This window comes from Neoarius graeffei, chromosome 6 (assembly GCF_027579695.1).
Source record: "Neoarius graeffei isolate fNeoGra1 chromosome 6, fNeoGra1.pri, whole genome shotgun sequence".
Classification (NCBI taxonomy): domain Eukaryota; kingdom Metazoa; phylum Chordata; class Actinopteri; order Siluriformes; family Ariidae; genus Neoarius; species Neoarius graeffei.
The window spans coordinates 65,487,477-65,507,939 of NC_083574.1; the positions used below are offsets into that span (position 1 = coordinate 65,487,477).

The following is a 20,463-nucleotide window of genomic DNA, read 5'->3' on the forward strand; positions in this document are numbered from 1 at the left end:
ATAAATAAATTTAAAAAAAAAAAAAAAAGAGAAGGGGGGCGGCGGCAGGAGAGATATACTTTATATTACACATTGTCCGGTATTGCTTATTGTTAGGCTAGGCTACTGCTCCTTCCCATCCTCTGTCCTCCTGTTACCCCTCCTCCCCCCCAGAGGGGAGTTGTACAGTCTGATGGCATGAGGGACAAAGGAGTTTTTAAGTCTGTTCATCCTGCACTTGGGAAGGAGCATTCTGTCACTGAACAGGCTCCTCTGGTTGCTGATGACGGTGTGCAGAGGGTGACTGGCATCGTCCATGATGTTCAATAGTTTGTCCATAGATCTCTTCTCTGCCACCAGAGAGTCCAGCTTTATGCCAACCACAGAGCCGGCCTGCCTGATCAGTTTGTCCAGCCTGGATGTGTCCTTCTTGGATGTGCTGCCCCCCAGCACACCATGGTGTAAAACAGGACACTGGCGACCACAGACTGATAGAACATCCACAGTAGTTTCCTGCAGATGTTAAAGGACTGCAGCCTCCTAAGGAAGTATAGCCTGCTCTGTCCCTTCCTGTATAAGTGTTTGGTGTTGCAACTCCAGTCCAGCTTGCTGTCCAGCCACAGCCTGAGGTACTTGTAGGAATCTACAGCCTCCACCTCGACTCCCTCGATCAGAACTGGTCGTGACCTTGGTCTGGACCTCCCAAAGTCAATGACCAGCTCCTTGGTCTTCGAGGTATTGAGCTGCAGATGGTTCCTGTTGCACCACACAGCAAAGTCCCTCACCAGGCTCCTATACTTCTCCTCTGTTGTCACTGATACACCCAACGATGGCTGTGTCATCAGCAAACTTCTGAATGTGACACAGCTCCGAGTTGTAGCAGAAGTCCGCAGTGTACAGGGTGAAGAGAAGAGGGGCCAGCACCGTGCCCTGGGGTGCTCCGGTGCTGCTAATCACAGTGTCAGACATGATGTCCTTCAGCCTGGCGTACTGCGGCCTGTCATTGAGGTAGCTGGAGATCCAGGTGACCAGGCAGGGGTCCACTCGCATCCTGTTCAGTTTGTCCTGAAGCAATAGGGGCTGGATGGTGTTGAAGGCACTCGAGAAGTCCAAGAAGAGGATCCTCACTGTGCCATTTCCCTTATCCAGATGCGAGTGGGCTCAGTGTAGCAGGTAGAGGATGGCGTCTTCAACACCTGCCCGGTACGCAAACTGCAGACAGTCCTGGGCATGTTGCACCTGGGGTCTGAGGAGGCTGAGGAAGAGCCTCTCCAAGGTCTTCATCAGATGTGAAGTGAGTGCCACCAGTCGGAAATCGTTCAGCTCGCTGGGCCGATTCATTTTGGGAACCGGAACGATACATGATGTCTTCCAGAGGTTGGGCACTCTCCCCAGCTGCAGGCTAAGGTTGAAGATGCGTTGGAGTGGTTCACCCAGTTCAGCAGCACAGGGGCACACCTTGTCCGGGCCTGCTGATTTTCTGGAGTGAAGCTTCCTCAGTTGACCTCTGACCTGGTCTGCATTAATGCATGGAGGAGTCTGTGTTGAGGTGGGGGAGGAGGAGGCTGCTGTGATGACTGGGGGGAGGTGTGTTGAGGGAAGAAGGAGAGATGGCTGCAGTGAGGGAGAGGGTGGGGGGGACGTGGGCTGGTTGAACTGATTGAAAAAGTCATTCAACTCATTTGCCCTCTCCACTGTCCCCTCAACGATTCTGGTCTTTGTATTGTGGCCTGTGATGGTTTTCACACCTTCCCAGACCTCCCTCATGCTGTTCTCCTTCAGCTTCTGCTCCACCTTTCTCCTGTAGCTGTCCTTAGCTTCCCTCATGCAGCATTTTACCTCCTGCTGTGCTGCTTTCATTGCCTCCCTATCTCTGCTCCTGAAGGCAGCCTTCTTCCTGTTGAAGACAGCTGTGACTTCTTGTGTTACCCATGGCTTGTTATTAGGGTAACACCGTACAGTCTTAGTGGGGGAGACCATGTCTGCACAAAAGTTAAGGTAATCCGTCAGACAGTGTGTCAGCCCCTCTATGTCCTCACAGTATGGGCTAAGCAGCACATCCCAGTCCGTGATGTCATAACAGTCCCTGAGGGCATCTTCCATTTCAGGGGACCACCTCCTGATGGAGCTAGTTGTTGCATGCTGCCTTTGAACCAGGGGGGTGTACTTCGGCTGTAGAAGAACCAGGTTGTGGTCAGACTTCCCTAGTGGGGGGGGGGAAGGGTGTGACTCTGTATGCATCCCTCACATTAGCACACAGCAAGTCAATTGTCCTGTTGTTCCTTGTTGGACAATCCACAGCCTGGTAAAAAGCAGCCAAAGTAGAGTCCAAAGTAGTATGATTAAAGTCCCCAGAAATGATGATAAATGCCTCAGGGTGCTGTGTCTGCAGCCTTGCTGTGACAGAGTGAATCCTCTCACATGCAGCGGCTGTGTCTGCCCTCGGAGGGATGTAAACACAGATGGTGATCACATGACTGAACTCCCTCGGCAGATAATATGGCTGCAGGCTAACAGCTAGCAGCTCCAAGTCTGGGCAACATAAGACTGTCTTTACGGAGATATATCCCGGGTTACACCAGCAGTTGTTCACATAAATGATGAGTCCCGCACCTTTGCTTTTCCCGCATGTGTTAGTGTCTCTGTCAGCTCTCACAGCAGTGAATCCCTGCAGGTCCATGTTAGCATCCGGTACAAGGCGTGTTAGCCATGTCTCCGTAAAGATAAATAAGCTGCTCTCCCAGTAAATCCGCTGGTTGTTCAGAGCGGAAAACTCGTCGACTTTATTCGGCAGCGAGTTCACATTCCCCATGATAACGGAGGGAATGGATGGTTTGTAGTGCCGCCAGCTGTCCGCTAGCTTAGTCTTTAGCTTAGCTCCAGCCTTGCAGCCCCTGGGTTTCCTCCTCAGCTCGGCCGGGATGGGGTGTCGTATCCTGGCTCGGCCCATTGTTTTCAGGGCCAGCAGCTCTTCTCTCTCGAATAAGTGAGAAAACTGGCTCCTGGTTGCGTGTTAAAGTTAAATATATCCATGTTATATAGTAAAACACACTGTCTTCGTAAGAAGAGCAGAAAAGTAAAAAAAAAGGTGGAAAAAAGAGGTTTAAAGAGCTAAAAACTACAGAGCTACTGGAGAGGCAGCCGTCTCACACAGCACCCATATGTATTATGGTATTAACCAGATGATGAGGACTACCTGGATTTTGACAGTCATTGTGCTTTGAGTTCAACCCAAAAAGTTCAATTTTTGTGTCAGAATACAGACATCTTTCTCCTCATGCTCTCTAATATGAGCCTTTAAGTACCTGCCACATGCCTTTTATTAAGGAGTGGCTTCCATCAAGCCATTCTCCCAAGGCCTGATTGATGAAGTATTTCTGAGATGGTTGTCCTTCCAGCAGGTCCTCCAATCTCTGCAGAGGAATTCAATTTTGTGTGTATTTACAGTGTAAAAAAGCAGACATTTCTGGCTAGAATATTGTGGTAACAAATTGTGAGACAGTGGAGATGGCCTTAGTACAGCTGTGTGATGGGGTGAATATCATGCTAAAAGTGTCACTTATTATCCAAGTTTTTGGCAGCACCTTTCCTGTGCATCTTAAAGATTTCTGACCATCACTTAAGTTTATACAGTGACCTCCATGATTTTTGGCATTCCTGTCGGTCCCTCCGAGTTACATATCGATCTTGAGACACCAGTAAGATGCTGACCTCTTCTGCTCCTCAGACCTGCCTGATCCATCCTGATGCCCTATGTCTAGTTGGAGTCTCATCACATTGCTCCTGTGAAGAATGGCCCCATAGGGACAGTTGAAAGTCACACTTGGAAGATGGCTCTGGACCCATGCAGTAATGCATTTATGTCTGAGGACTACAGTTGACTTACTAACTTTAGGACTGCAGTTGTCATGAACAGTTTTGCACTCAAGTTTCCATCAATGAACAGTTTATAACTTCAAAAAAAAGAGACTTCATGTCAAAACTATAATGTTCCTGTTTTTACAGTTATACTTTGTGACTCCTATAGCAGGGGTTCTCAACCTTTTCTGCTTTAACAGTCCACCGTATTTCCATAATGAAATATGCTCTTACCTGAATTGAGACGAGCTGCTCTGTACCTATCCGAGCTTTGCGTGACCTCCCAGTCAGTCAGACGCGCTGTCACTCCTGTTAGCAATGTAGCTAGGCTCAGTATGACCAACGGTATTTTTTGGGGCTGTAGTTAGATGTGACCAAACTCTTCTGCGTTTTTCCTGTTTACATAGGTTTATATGACCAGTGATATGAAACAAGTTCAGTTACACAAATTGAAACGTAGCGATTTTCTATGCTATGGAAAGTCCGCACTATAATAACAGGCGTACAAACACCTTCTGCGCGCTTCGGCAGCGCATTGATACGGAGCTCAGATATCAATGTGCTGCCGAAGCACGCAGAAGGTGTTAGTACACCTGTCATTATAGTGCGGACTTTCCATAGCATAGAAAATCGCTACGTTTCAATTTGTGTAACTGAACTTGTTTCATGTCACTGGTCATATAAACCTATGTAAACAGGAAAAACGCGGAAGAGTTTGGTCACATCTAACTACAGCCCCAAAAAATACCGTTGGCCATACTGAGCCTAGCTACATTGCTAACAGGAGTGACAGCGCGTCTGACTGCGTCTGACTAACTGGGAGGTCGCGCAAAGCTCGGATAGGTACAGAGCAGCTCGTCTCAATTCAGATAAGAGCATATTTCATTATGGAAATACGGTGGACTGTTCCTTTAAAGCTCACCTATTCATACTTGTAACGGGTCAGAGCCCGTTATCAAAGATCCCCAATTATTTTGGTTCATCTATTCTATTAGAATCTAATAATCTATTGGAAAGTGTATTAATGGAATGCAACATCACTCCCTGTTACAGATGGGAGCCCAGGAATTAAATAAATAAAATTAAAAACAAACCGTTTTTAATTGTATGTAATGTATTTAAAACTGTATGGATGTGCCAGAAGCCAACATAAAACCATTTATGCGGGGTATTCTCAGTCAAAAGGGATTAAATGATCCAAAAGTGGACTCTGGTCGATTAACATGAAAACTTATTGCCATGTTTATGTACAGCAAAGTTATTAAAACTAAAAAGTACACTCAAAAGAAGTGGATATAGACACCACTCAATGGGATAGATCCTTACATGCTATCAAAGAAGGATTTTTCCTGTGAATTGGAAAATTATCCATCCATCGAGTTCCCCAACATCTCAAACTACCTTGTGCTGCAGACATTGTTCTACATGGACAAACAGATGAAAACCTGGAAGAGCATGGAGGCATACAATTTTTTTATATGTGGCTGGGTTAAAGATCTGGGGATCAGAACACTACAAGATAGACAGTGGTAGATGGATCTAAGTGCAGGAAGAGTGTTTATCAGTAGGTGTGATATTTACAAAAACAAAACACAAATGAAAGCAAAGCAGAGTATTTAACCAGTGTTATGAACATGACTAGAAACAAGCATGACAGTGATGATAATACTTTGCAAGCCTCTGTGAAAAACAGCGTCTGTATCTGTGCACGCTGATTGTGCTCAAATCAGTATCAGGTGTTTCCCATAACGAATGGGTCCCAAGAGTGCACACAACAAGCTCCAGGAGTGTGCGTGGCCACTCAAACTGCACCACACTCAAGCGCACAAAGGCGTGACAGTCAAGTGTTTATCTGCTGTGTGACCACAACTTTTAGCATTTTCATCGATAACCATCGCGAGCTGTAGTGTGACTGTAGCTTAATGAGGCAGATGTGACATCAGATGAAACCTAGCAATTTTACCCTACTATGAGTAAAAATTAGCTTCAATTTGAATAAACAAATTCGCGGCACACCAGATGGTATAGTGTGCCGCAGTTCAGTAGCTGCGAAACAGTGCTCTATAGGACACAGTTATAGAAGCGAGTTATTTATAATCACACCATCTGTTATCACCCAAATGAGGATGGGTTCCCTTTTGAGTCTGGTTCCTCTCGAGGTTTCTTCCTCATGTCTTCTGAGGGAGTTTTTCTTTGCCACTGTCGCCACAGGCTTGCTCATTGGGGATAAATTAGGGATAAAATTGGCCCATGTTTAAAGCCTTTAATTTTCTGTAAAGCTGCTTTGCGACAATGTCTATTGTTAAAAGCATTCTACAAATAAACTTGATTTGAGTTGAAACTTGAGTGGGACAAATTCGTAAAAGGGGTTAGAAAAAAATCCACCTTTTGGTGAAGTACCTTCATCTCACACTGAAAAAAATTTTCAATCTTTACTGAAATAAGTTTATTCAAAGAAAAACAAATCTCATCTCATTATCTCTAGCCGCTTTATCCTGTTCTACAGGGTCGCAGGCAAGCTGGAGCCTATCCCAGCTGACTATGGGCGAAAGGCGGGGTACACCCTGGACAAGTCGCCAGGTCATCACAGGGCTGACACAAACACACAACCATTCACACTCACATTCACACCAACGGTCAATTGAGTCACCAGTTAACCTAACCTGCATGTCTTTGGACTGTGGGGGAAACTGGAGCACCCGGAGGAAACCCACACGGACACGGGGAGAACATGCAAACTCCACACAGAAAGGCCCTCGCCGGCCACGGGGCTCGAACCCGGACCTTCTTGCTGTGAGGCGACAGCACTAACCACTACACCACCGTGCCGCCAGAAAAACAAATCACTCAAGAAATAATTCTCATCTCCTCTCATAATCTCTAGCCGCTTTATCCTGTTCTACAGGGTCGCAGGCAAGCTGGAGCCTATCCCAGCTGACTACGGGCGAAAGGCAGGGTACACCCTGGACAAGTTGCCAGGTCATCACAGGGCTGACACAGACACACAACCATTCACACTCACATTAAATTGACCGTTGGTGTGAATGCGAGTGTGAATGGTTGTCTGTGTCTATGTGTCAGCCCTGTGATGACCTGGCAACTTGTCCAGGGTGTACCCTGCCTTTCGCCCGTAGTCAGCTGGGATAGGCTCCAGCTTGCCTGCGACCCTGTAGAACAGGATAAAGCGGCTAGAGATTATGAGAGGAGATGAGAATTATTTCTTGAGTGATTTGTTTTTCTGGCGGCACGGTGGTGTAGTGGTTAGTGCTGTCGCCTCACAGCAAGAAGGTCCGGGTTCGAGCCCCGTGGCCGGCGAGGGCCTTTCTGTGTGGAGTTTGCATGTTGTGTCCGTGTGGGTTTCCTCCGGGTGCTCCAGTTTCCCCCCACAGTCCAAAGACATGCAGGTTAGGTTAACTGGTGACTCTAAATTGACCGTTGGTGTGAGAGTCACCAGTTAACCTAACCTGCATGTCTTTGGACTGTGGGGGAAACCGGAGCACCCGGAGGAAACCCACGGGGAGAACATGCAAACTCCACACAGAAAGGCCCTCGCCGGCCACGGGGCTCGAATCCGGACCTTCTTGCTGTGAGGCGACAGCGCTAACCATTACACCACCGTGCCGCCAGAAAAACAAATCACTCAAGAAATAATTATTTTCAACAAAAACATTTGCCACTACTATTGGTACCCCTGGAAATTAGAATGAACGCAATATAACTGAATTATGTTTCACATTTAATTTGTACATTTCTGAGTTGATTGGACTGTGTAGGAACTTTCAAGCTGTAATCCCTGACTTCCTGATTAACTGGGGTACAAATAAGAGGTGACACAGAGGCGAAATTCCCTTAGTCAGCCATCAACATGGGAAAGATAACAGAACACACAAACCAGGGCCCTGTACTACGAAGCGGGTTTTCTGGCTTACCAGGGTAACTTCGAGAGTAACTTGATCACGTGCAGCATAACTTCCCGATTAACCCATACTACGAAAGTTGGCCATGTTCAAACCGAGGTATGCTGCCATGGCAATTTACGCTGCATCTCAAACCTGCTCGTCTCAGGTTATGTTCTTGGTTAACCCGAGGTTTCCGATTAACCACACCCTTTTTAAACACCACCTCTCCACCGACATTTCCTCTAGAGACAATGCCAGCATACCTGGATGACCCGTGCGATATCAGAGTGCAGATTAGAGATGGGATTTATGGCTCTTTGATGGGATCCGCATCTTTGTAATCCGTTCTTTGAAAAGAGCCGTTCAAAAGACTGGCTCATTTGGCTCTTTTTAAATACAGTGGTGCTTGAAAGTTTGTGAACCCTTTAGAATTTTCTATATTTCTGCATAAATAGGACCTAAAACATCAGATTTTCACACAAGTCCTAAAAGTAGATAAAGAGAACCCTGTTAAACAAATGAGACAAAAATATTATACTTGGTCATTTATTTATTGAGGAAAATGATCCAATATTACATATCTGTGAGTGGCAAAAGTATGTGAACCTTTGCTTTCAGTATCTGGTGTGACCCCCTTGTGCAGCAATAACTGCAACTAAACGCTTGCGGTAACTGTTGATCAGTCCTGCTCACCGGCTTGGAGGAATTTTAGCCCTTTACTCCGTACAGAACAGCTTCAACTCTGGGATGTTGGTGTGTTTCCTCACATGAACTGCTCGCTTCAGGTCCTTCCACAACATTTCGATTGGATTAAGGTCAGGACTTTGACTTGGCCATTCCAAAACATTAACTTTATTCTTCTTTAACCATTCTTTGGTAGAACGACTTGTGTGCTTAGGGTCGTTGTCTTGCTGCATGACCCACCTTCTCTTGAGATTCAGTTCATGGACAGATGTCCTGACATTTTCCTTTAGAATTCGCTGGTATAATTCAGAATTCATTATTCCATCAATGATGGCAAGCCGTCCTGGCCCAGATGCAGCAAAACAGGCCCAAACCATGGCACTACCATCACCACGTTTCACAGATGGGATAAGGTTCTTATGCTGGAATGCAGTGTTTTCCTTTCTCCAAACATAACGCTTCTCATTTAAACCAAAAAGTTCTATTTTGGTCTCATCCATCCACAAAACATTTTTCCAATAGCCTTCTGGCTTGTCCACGTGATCTTTAGCAAACTGCAGATGAGCAGCAATGTTCTTTTTGGAGAGCAGTGGCTTTCTCCTTGCAACCCTGCCATGCACACCATTGTTGTTCAGTGTTCTCCTGATGGTGGACTCATGAACATTAACATTAGCCAATGTGAGAGAGGCCTTCAGTTGCTTAGAAGTTACCCTGGGGTCCTCTGTGACCTCGCCAACTATTACACGCCTTGCTCTTGGAGTGATCTTTGTTGGTCGACCACTCCTGGGGAGGGTAACAATGGTCTTGAATTTCCTCCATTTGTACACAAGCTGTCTGACTGTGGATTGGTGGAGTCCAAACTCTTTAGAGATGGTTTTGTAACCTTTTCCAGCCTGATGAGCATCAACAATGCTTTTTCTGAGGTCCTCAAAAATCTCCTTTGTTCATGCCATGATACACTTCCACAAACATGTGTTGTGAAGATCAGACTTTGATAGATCCCTGTTCTTTAAATAAAACAGGGTGCCCACTCACACCTGATTGTCATCCCATTGACTGAAGACACCTGATTCTAATTTTACCTTCAAATTAACTGTTAATCCTAGAGGTTCACATACTTTTGCCACTCACAGATATGTAATTTTGGATTATTGTCCTCAATAAATAAATGACCAAGCATACTATTTTTGTCTCATTTGTTTAACTGGTTTCTCTTTATCTACTTTTAGGACTTGTGTGAAAATCTGATGATGTTTTAGATCAGGGGTGTCAAACCTGATCCATAAAGGGCCGTGTGGCTGCAGGTTTTCATTCCAGCCATGCAGCAGTACCCTGATTTGGCTTATTCAATCAACTGACACACCCACCCTTTAATCAAGGGTGGGTGTGGCTGCAAGTATTTGACTGTGTGAAGACAGTTCAGTTGATTGAATGAGCCAAGTCAGGTGTGCTGCTGCATGGCTGGAATGAAAACCTGCAGCCACAAGGCCCTTTATGGATCAGGTTTGACACCCCTGTTTTAGATCATATTCATGCAGAGATATAGAAAATTCTAAAGAGTTCACAAACTTTCAAGCACCACTGTATTTATTCAGTTTTAAGAAGACAGCCTCTAAAGAAGCTAGATCCCTCTGCTTAGACAGTGACATCAATAATTCTGGACATATCTTTTATATAAAGCAACCTAGACTTACATTATTGTAACCCCTAAATGCTCATAAATAACCATTAAAAAACAATGAGGGCTTCAATGAATGTCCATGCAGAACAGCTTTTCTGTAAAAAAAAAAAAAAAAAACCCACTCAAGAACATAGTTATCAAGAACGCAAGAATATTTTATAGAAAAACACTTGTTTTACAAAAATATTTAAGTCTGAGATACCAAATAGATACAACTACAATAAATATAACAAGAACTAGTTATCACACAAGAACATTTTAATAGAAAAAAAAAAACTTTCTATATTAAAAATATTGAAATTGTAACAAAAATAGATACAACTAAACGGTCAGATAAATAGATAGATAAATAGAAGTTATAACAAGAACACAAGATTATTTTAATAGGAAAAAAACTATTAATGCAAAAAATATTAGAAAAATAGATAACTAGATAAACAGATAAATAAATAAAATACAGAAAAATAGAACAAACAAAATGACGATAGAATAAATTAAATGAACGTCCGTGCAAAGTAGTTTTCCCACAATATTATCATTAATATCACACAACATTATAAACTATATACAAAACAATTTGAACTATTAGGCAAACAGATAAAACTTGAATAAATAAAAGGCAAATGAATGCTTGCTTGCACGCGCTACACTTACCATTACACTTACCATTATGAATGATGTTTTTATATTTCATTTTCACCTGTTGCCAGGTGCGTTTGGCACTGCTGTTGCCTCTGAAATGTTCACAGGACATACACCAACTTAGTCAAAGGGACTGAATAGTCAGTCATCCTAATTCATGTGACTCTGTGCACATATCAGCTTAAGTAGGCTACTCCATGAATTTACCATACCAAATTTTATTCAGGATTTTTCGGACATTAAACAAGCTATATATGACTGGGGCCACGTCGAAGGACCATTTTCTGTGACTTGTGATTGATCATGAAGCTTTCTCTCATCCTATACTTCTGTTCTGGAACATGTAGAAGAGAGAATGTACTTACGCATTTACCCGATCGGCAATTCGTTGCCAACATGCTTGCCGCTCCTTATTGGCAGCCGCTGTGTTAGATTTTACTCTGAATATTGTTTTTAACTCCTTGTAGCTTTGCATTATGACAGCGCATTCTTCCTCCGTGAAGTACGGCGACCGTGCCATTGTGAACAGTGGTGATTTGCGCTGATAACCTCCCCTTTAACGTGAACGCGCATTAACCCTGATTAGGTTAACACAGGTTCAACAAATCAACTTCATAATTGGCGTCGTAGTACCGTTTAACCCCAAACAAGATAACCAGGTTTTGTCAACCCCGGTTTAGCGGGGGAATCCTGGGTTACTTCTGGGTAGGTTAACCTCTGTTCGTAGTACAGGGCTCAGATGAGGGACAAGTGTGTTGATATTCATAAGTCAGGGAATGGTTATAAAGAAAATAGCTACTCACCTAAAAATGTCCATTTCTACTGTAAGGGCAATAATTTAAAAAATGGACACCAACTGGAACTGTTACAAACATGCCTGGAAGAGGACCCAAGTTTTATTTTTGCCCCCATATACAGTGAGGAGGATGGTAAGAGAGGCACAAAAAATTCACAAGGATCACTGTTGGTAAATTTAAAAAAAAAAAAGTAAACCTTACGGTTTTCAGGTCTCCAAAACCACCATCACACTCCACCTCCATGCCACCAGATTGTAGGATTTTGAGAAGGTATGCCAGAAATAAGCCTTTTCTGTCAGTTAACCACAAATATAAGCACCTAATGTTTGTGAAACGCTACTCCGGCTTTGACTGGAACCATGTTCTTTCTAACACTGATTTAACAAAAATGTAACAAAAATTTTCTGATGCAACAAAAATGGAGCTTTTTGGCAACAAACAAAGTGGGTTTGGCATAAAAAGAAGGATGGCTATAATGAAGAGAACCCTATCCCAACTGGAAAACATGATGGAAGTTTTGTAATGTTTTAGGGCTGTTTTTCCTTGTTAGGGTACATGGCATCATGGACTCCATGAAATACTAAGACATTTTAAATCAAAATCTGGCTGCCATTTCCAGGAAACTAAATCTGAGTCATCATTAGATCTTCCAGCAGGAAAATTATCTGAAGCATATGTCCAAATCAACACAAAAATGGTTAGCTGACCACAGAATCAACCACTGCCATGGCTATCTCAGTCTACTGACCTGAACCCCACTGAAAATCTGTGGGGTGCGCTGAAAAGGAGGGTGCACAAGAGCAGGCCTAGGATGCTGGATGATCTGGAGAGATTCTGTCAACAGGAATGGACTCAGATGCCCTGCTCTGTATTCTCCAACTTTAGAATATGTTATAGGAGAAGACTCAGTGCTGTTTACTGGCAAAGATACGTTGTATTTTTACAGGCGTATTAAATACAGGCGTGCCAATAATAGTGGCACGTGTTTTTGTTGAAAGTAATCATTTCTTGATGAGGGATTTGGGCGGCACGGTGGTGTAGTGGTTAGCGCTGTCGCCTCACAGCAAGAAGGTCTGGGTTTGAACCCCGTGGCCAACAGGGGCCTTTCTGTGTGGAGTTTGCATGTTCTCCCTGTGTCCTCATGGATTTCCTCCGGGTGCTCCGGTTTCCCCCACAGTCCAAAGGCATGCAGGTTAGGTTAACTGGTAACTCTAAATTGACCGTAGGTGTGTATGTGAGTGTGAATGGTTGTCTGTGTCTATGTGTCAGCCCTGTGATGACCTGACGACTTGTCCAGGGTGTACCCCGCCTTTCGCCCGTAGTCAGCTGGGATAGGCTCCAGCTTGCCTGCAACCCTGTAGAACAGGATAAAGTGGCTAGGGAAGAGAAGATGAGATGAGGGATTTGTTTTTCTCTGAGTAAATGTATTTCAATTAAAGGTTGGATTTTTCTCATTTTTTTCAGTATGAAATGAAGCTACTTCACCAAAAGGTGTATTTTTTCTAACCCTTTTTACTAATTTTTTTACAAGGGATGTCAATCATTTTCAATAGTTCTCCTCACTTCACAAGCACAACACACATAGGCAGTGGCAGTTCTAGACCAAAATTACTAGGGGGGCCAAGGTGGGGCCAGTATTTTTTCAGGGGGGCACATAAGGAAAAAACGGCAATATTTAAGCGTTCAAAATGTTTAGTTTAGTTTATTTAAAACCAAAAAAAATACATTGAGCATAAATACAATGAGATAAACATTCTGTCTCAATAGCCTAAACATAAATTGTGCTCAATAAATCTTAAAACCATGTTTCTCTTTTTTGTAAAATAAGATTTCTATTTTTGCATACAATGAACCTTTTATCTGTCCAATGACACTTTTTAAATTCACAGCATGAATGAATTTTCTTTTTCACAGCATGAGACTTGAATGTACAATCACTATCTTTATCTAAATCACACTGTCATCATCTCACTCTTTCTTTATGTACAGCAGGGGGGAAAATAGAAAGAAAAATAAATTCACATACAGTGGTCTCAGAATCACCCTATAGCATTCACAGCAGGCTGAAACACTACAACAACAAGATTCTGCGATTGTGACTCCTTGAGAAACGGTCTACAAATGCATCAAGGTTCAAAGCCTTGGACCTTCTGGATTCAATGCTGAGCACACCAAGATTGCTTAGACGCTCCTCACTAATGGTGGATCGGAGGTACCGTAGGTCTTCACTAGTTTCAAAGTGGAGAAACTCCACTCACAAGAGGCAGATCTCACTGGGAGTGCCACAGCTATTTTGCATAGTCTAAAGAGCTCAAAAAATACTTCTTTATATGGCTCAGTGAAACGTGTCAACGCTACTGTATCTGATGGCTTTTCAATCAAAAAACTTCGGACGTGACAGCTGTTATCACTCACGTCCGAAGTTTACAATTCGCGCTGCTGCTGGTCGTTCTGCTGCAGGTAACAGTGTGCGTGTAGCGCTTTAAGGAGTCCGTGTAGAACACTCCGTCATGTCAGTTCCGATCTTCGAGCCAGCGCACGTCAAAATTAATAAATCTTATTATCTGTTCAGCACAGGGGCCACAACAGGGGCCAGGAGCAATTTTACAGGGGCTCTGGCCCCCGTTTAAAACCGCCTATGCACATAGGTATAGTCATTGGAATATTTAATTGATGAATAAAACACCTGCTGTGTCAGTCCTGTGTGCTGTGGCGCGTGCACCTGAAGGTGCGCCCCGGGCTGCGCGTGCATAGAGCGGACTCCAGCACGCGCGCCATTAACAATGCGCACCTGAACTCAATTAAGGAGCTATGTGCACCTATTTCAGGACTGTGCTGATGCACCATCTTTGCGAAGTATTATGATAGCTCAGTACGCATTACTGAGCCTTTATACCTGTGCTTCTGACTTCTTGATACCTGTTTCTCATTCCTGTTCTCGATTTGCCTCTGATATCCTGTTTGCGCCTCACCCAACCCTTTTGCCTGTTTTACGATTTAGCCTACCATCTTGGACTGTTTGCCTTTGTATGTGTTTGTGCACTTTGTAAATAAACATCACTATTATTATTATTATTATTAAAACTGCTTCTGCACTTGTGTCCACCTACCTCGTATCTGGCATGCTGATTCTGATGGCTTTCAGACTATCTTTAGACATAAAACAAACCAAATGTAGTACTAACACAATTTTCAAATATGATGTATTTCTTTTATGGGGACACCTCAATCAGCTAAATTAAATAATCTATTTTTGAAAACTAAGTATATAGTTATTTACATTATTATAAAATATATTTATATTGTGACCATTTTAGACATTTGCTGCAGATCCTTTGAGGTCTAGAGGTGTGAAGCACTTAGCTAGTCAATTCGGTATTTATGTTCATTACTTTTAACATCATGGTTGTATTCTCTGTCCACTTCCAGGCCTTCTTTTTCTTCCTCAACTAGATTGTATAGATGTGTTTAAAAATTCTGTTTTCAACACCACTGATGAAATCCAAACTTGCTGTTCTGACCTCTTTGAAAGGTAAGGTGAAAGGTTACCTGCATAAGCAATATAGGCAAAAATTACCCATCCCAAATAATGTTTGCAGAGTGGAAGATGATGTATTTACCAAGATGCTTTGAGTATTACTATGGAATTTTTGTGTTACAGTGCTGTGAAGAACGGAACAGTGATTTCCTTCGAGGGATCTTGGCACATGGTGAAAAACGCTACTCTTTATTTTACAGAGTGCTACCATCTTTATAATGAAACTGATTACATTTAGAACATGTTAATTTTATGAAGTGCAAAGAAAACCTTGCATTTTATAAGCTATGTTGTTTGTTTTACATAGCACATTATTTTTGTACACTGTAAAAAATGATTTGCTGTTTTAACTTAAGACAGCCCGGGTACTAACTTTAAAATTTTGAGTTCACTGAAATTCATATAGTAAGTTTAAATTGTTCACCTCGTTGTGTTAACTGTTAATTTCAGTGAACTCAAAATTTTAAGGCAGCCCGGGTACTAACTTTTTTTTTTAAGTTAAAACAACAAATCATTTTTTACAGTATAAGGTAATTCTTCAGCATTTTCTGTTTATGTGGGATGATATTCAATTAAAACTAATAAACGGAGCATTTTTTAACATAGTTACTGGGAGACCAAATGGTCTCCCAGTGGCCAGATTTGGTCTCCTAGTCAATGCCAACCCAGCTTCACTGGGAGACCAAATTTTAAACCAAGTTATGTTAGATTGATGCTGAAAGGTAAAACTGAAATGGGATTATGGGAGATGCTTGAATTGCTGGTCCAAATTCATAAGATTGTTTTCTTTGGATTGGAATGTTTAAGAAATATTGAAGTTGGGTTGTCAAGACTTCCAGTTTCCAAATTATAGACTAAATATACAGTTATTTGATACTATGTTTCACATTGAGCAATAAAATTGAAGATTTTCTTATTTCTTATTTTTCACTGTTTCTTAAAATACATAATATTATGAAAGTTGATAAAACAATAACTTAAACTCATAGTGTAATTTTAGTATTTTACCATACTTATGATGAAGTTATGGTAACTTGGCACTGCATTAACTATGTTGATATTATGCTGGCTGAAACGAGGATTCGTAATGCGGCAATTTGCATCACAGAATATGCCACAGTGGTGCAGCCACATGGACTCTGGGGCCTGTGATTGTATTGCCCAGACCAGTTGGTCTCCTCATGGAAAATCCTTAAAAAATGCTCTGAATATGTAGCTATAACAAAGTAATTTGCTTGTATACTAGTAATTTGCCTGTATGATAGATCAAGTGTATTTTGTATTGTAGTTTTTGTTTTTATTTAAAACAAAGATATTTAATCAGCAAGATTTACAATAAAGTATTCAAGCTGGTAAAAAAAAAAATAAAAAAGAAATAACTTGGAGCTTTTTTTTTTCTTCTGTGGGACTCCTTATGAACAATACTAGCATTTTGTCTGTTCAACTGCTCTGTGATGTAAGAAGCAGTTTGAAAAGATGCTGTGGTTGATTTCACATATTTCAAAGGAAGCATGTTGCTCACCTTTACCAGCCTCCCCATGAACTTTAAGAATAAAATCTTATGAGACTTGCAATTTTAGGCTTGATTCTCAAAAATTGTTTGGCATATTTGATTGTGTCAGACACTGTAGTCTGAAGTTGGTTTTCAAAATGTTAATAAAGTTATTATTAAACCATCAAATGCATATTTCTAAAATAAATATGGCTTTATGTATAACTTGAATAATGTATGCTAAATACAAATGATTATTATTTAAATGAAGGCCAGATTGAAACAGCATTTACATATTTTAATTCACAAAGTGGAAGGTACTTCACAGCATTGACTACAATACATTATATATTCTGTACTCTCTTCTTCTCAGACACACATACATCATATAGTTCAGGATATGTTCTATAGCCCACTGAAGCATTAAACACTCACCAACCACTTTATTAGGACTACCTGCACAGTTATCTAATCAGCCAATCATGTGGCAGCAGTGCAATGCAAAAAGTCATGCAGATACAGGTCAAGAGCTTCAGTTAATGTTCACATCAAACATTATGAAAAAAGTGTGAGCTCATTGATTTTTGACCGTGGCATAGATGTTAGTACGAGAAAGTCTGGTTTGAGTATTTCTAAAACTGTTTAGCTCCTGAGAATTTCACACATCACTGTAATCTCTAGATCTAGAGATCCTCTAGAGCTTACACAGAATGCAGAAAAAAACACTAAGCAAATAATGCTTCTCTTTGTGTAAATGCCTAGTTGATAAGAAAAGTCAGTTTGAAGAGGTCAAATCAGTTTGAGCTGCCAGGAAGGATACAGTAACTCAAATAATCCCTCTTTACAACCATGGTGAGCAGAAAAGCATCTTAGCATGAAACTGAAGAGTTGAAGATTTAAAAAATATCACCTGGTCTTTTTCCAGTCTTGGAATCTCTGGTTTGTGTAAGCTTATTGCCCATGAATCATGCCATGCCTCAGATTCTTGTTCTTGCTTGACAGGAGTGGAACCCATTCTGATGTTTGATGTGAACATTCACTGAAGCTCTTGACCTGTATCTGCATGATATGCATTGTGCTGATGCCACATGATTGGCTGACTGAATAACTGCATAAATGATTAGGGTTAAAGGTGTTCCTGTTAAAGTGACTGCTGAGTGTACTTTGTAGCTCTTGAATCTTATTGTTAGAAAACCAGAAATAAATAAGAAGGCTAAAGTGTATGAACAAACTTTGACGTTGAAAAACAGGCTAAAAGTTTTAAAAGATATTACAATTCTTTTGTCATTGATTTCAAAATGTTAAAACTTAACAGTTAAGCGCATAAAGGGTAAAAGTTGATAATACATCATGGTCAAAATGTTAACATTGCTAACTTTATTGTAAACATGTTTAAAAGTGTTCAAGTGTCAAAATGCTCTGTGCTATCCCACTTGGCTGTGATAAACAGTTGAGCATGTAAAGGTTAAAAGACTAAAAGCTATATTAAAGTATTAAAATGTTAAAACATTGTTAGAATATTCAAGTTGTTTGCTATGGTGTTGCTAGTTGGTTGCTATACTAACCCAGTTGGTTCCTAGGTGGTTACTGTTATATTCTAGTTGGTTGCTAGGGTGCCTTTAGGTCATTGCAATACTAACCATTTTGGTTGGGGTGTTGCTACAGTGTCTTGCAAAAGTATTCATCCCAACTGGTGTTTGTCCTGTTTGGTTGCATTACAAGCTGGAATTAAAATGGATATTAGGGGGTTAGTGCCATTTGATTTACACAACATGCCTACCAATTTAAAGGTGCACATTGTTGTGTTTTGTTTTTTATTGTGATACAAACAATAAGATGGAAAAACAGAAATATGGCGTGTGCATAGGTATTCACCCCCTTTCATATGAAACCCTTAAATAAGAGCTGGTCCAACCAATTAACTTCATAAGTTACATAATTATTTGATTAAGATCTACCTGTGTGCAATCAAAGTGTCACATGACGTGTCACGTGATGTCTGTATAAATCAGCCTGTTCTGGAAGGACCCTGTCTCTGCAACACTACTAAGCAAGCAACATGAAAACCAAGGAGCACTCGAAACAGGTCAGAGACAAAGTTGTGGAGAAGTATAGATCAGGGTTGGGTTATAAAAAATATCCCAAGCTTTGAATATCCCATGGAGTACTGATAAATTCATTATAGCAAAATGGAAAGAATATGGCACCATTACAAACCTGACAAGAGAAAGCTGCCCACCAAAACTCACAGACCGGGCAAGGAGCATGCAACCAAGACACCAAAGATAACACTGAAGGAGCTGCAAAGATCCACAGTGGAGATGGGAGTATCTGTCCATAGGACCACTTTAAACTGTACACTCCACAAAGCAGGGCTTTATGGAAGAGTGGCCAGAAAAAAGCCACTACTTAAAGAAAAAAAACATAAAATATGTTTGGAGTTTGCCCAACAGAATGTGGCAGACTCCCCAAACAAATGGAAGAAAATTCTCTGGTCAGATGAGACTAAATTTGAACTTTTTGGCCATCATGGGAAATGCCATGTGTGGCACAAACCCAACATTTCCCATCACCCTGAGAACACTCTTCCTACAGTGAAGCATGGTTGCGGCAGCATCCTGCTTTGGGGATGTTTTTCATCTGCAGGGACAGGAAAGCTGGTCATAAGTGAAGGAAAGATGGATTGCACTAAATACAGGACAATTCTGGAGGAAAACTTGTTTGAGTTACCCAAAGGTTTGAGGTTGGGACAAAGGTTCACATTCCAGCAGGACAATGACCCTAAACATACTGCAAAAGCTACACTGGAGTGGTTTAAAAGGAAACATTGAACTGTCTTGGAATGGCCTAGTCAAAGCCCAGACCTCAATCCAATTGAGAATCTGTGGCATAACTTGAAGATTGCTGCACATCAATGCAACCCATCTAACTTGGAGTTGGAGCAGTTTTGCCATGAGGAATGGGCAAAAATCCCAGTGGCTAGATGTGCTAAGCTAATAGAGACATACTCCAAGAGACTTGCAGCTGATAATCACAACAAAAGGTGGCTCTACAAAGTATTGACTTTGGGGATGAATACCTATTCACACTCCAGATTTCTGTATTTTCATCTTAATTATTGTGTCACAATTAAAAAAAAAACAATTCGCACCTTTAAAGTGGTAGGCATGTTGTGTAAATCAAATGGTGCTAACCCCCTGTGGCAGCGGGGGCGTGGTCAAGCGCCGGTCTGTGACAGGAGGGCGGAGTCAGGGAAGGTAAGTGGCAGAATCATGTCACCTGAGAGCAATTAACCTGTGTTTGTGTGTCTTCCCAGTGACTGCGCCCTATATCAGGAGGGAGAACGAGAGCAGAAGGAGCTCATCCCTGGACGAGACGCTGATATATGTGTGTGTCTCTATGCGTCCGAGGTTGTTAGACTGAAAAGTGTGGCAATAAAAGCCTTGTTTCACCTGATCTCTGTCCTGCCGTCCTCTGTGCTCCACCCACCCACAGAGAAAATACCACAGTGGTGCCGAAACCCGGGATCGTGGAGCACCAAACCAGCAGCCCCATGGAATCCTCCCCGTTCGCTGATCTGGTCCACGCCCTCGCCACGGCTCAGCAAAGCCAGCACCAGGCGCTCGTCACGCTCCGAAAGGAGCAGGAGCGGCGCTTCGAAGCCCTGGGGCTGGCCCAGCAGGAAGATCGCGAGGCGTTCCGGCATCTCCTCGCGTCGGCGGGGTCCACCAGCGATCCGGCCGCGGGCCCGTCTCCCCTCATTGTCACCAAGATGGGCCCGCAGGACGATCCCGAGGCGTTCATCACGTTGTTTGAACAGGTCGCCAAAGCCTCGGGGTGGCCGATGGAGCAGCGCGTGGCGCGCCTCCTCCCCCTGCTCACGGGAGAGGCAC

The 20,463-nt window shown here is 42.4% G+C and overlaps 1 protein-coding gene across 1 annotated transcript in view; it reads left to right on the forward strand.

Annotated features, from left to right (window-relative positions):
* slc28a1 (solute carrier family 28 member 1) overlaps positions 1-15,334 on the forward strand; it is a 61,522-nt gene extending 46,188 nt beyond the window's left edge. The window contains 2 exon segments of the mRNA XM_060922981.1: positions 14,970-15,072; positions 15,202-15,334. Coding sequence (XP_060778964.1) covers positions 14,970-15,072; positions 15,202-15,316 — 218 coding nt within the window. The 3' untranslated portion in view covers positions 15,317-15,334.
* Positions 15,335-20,463: the final 5,129 nt, after the last annotated feature.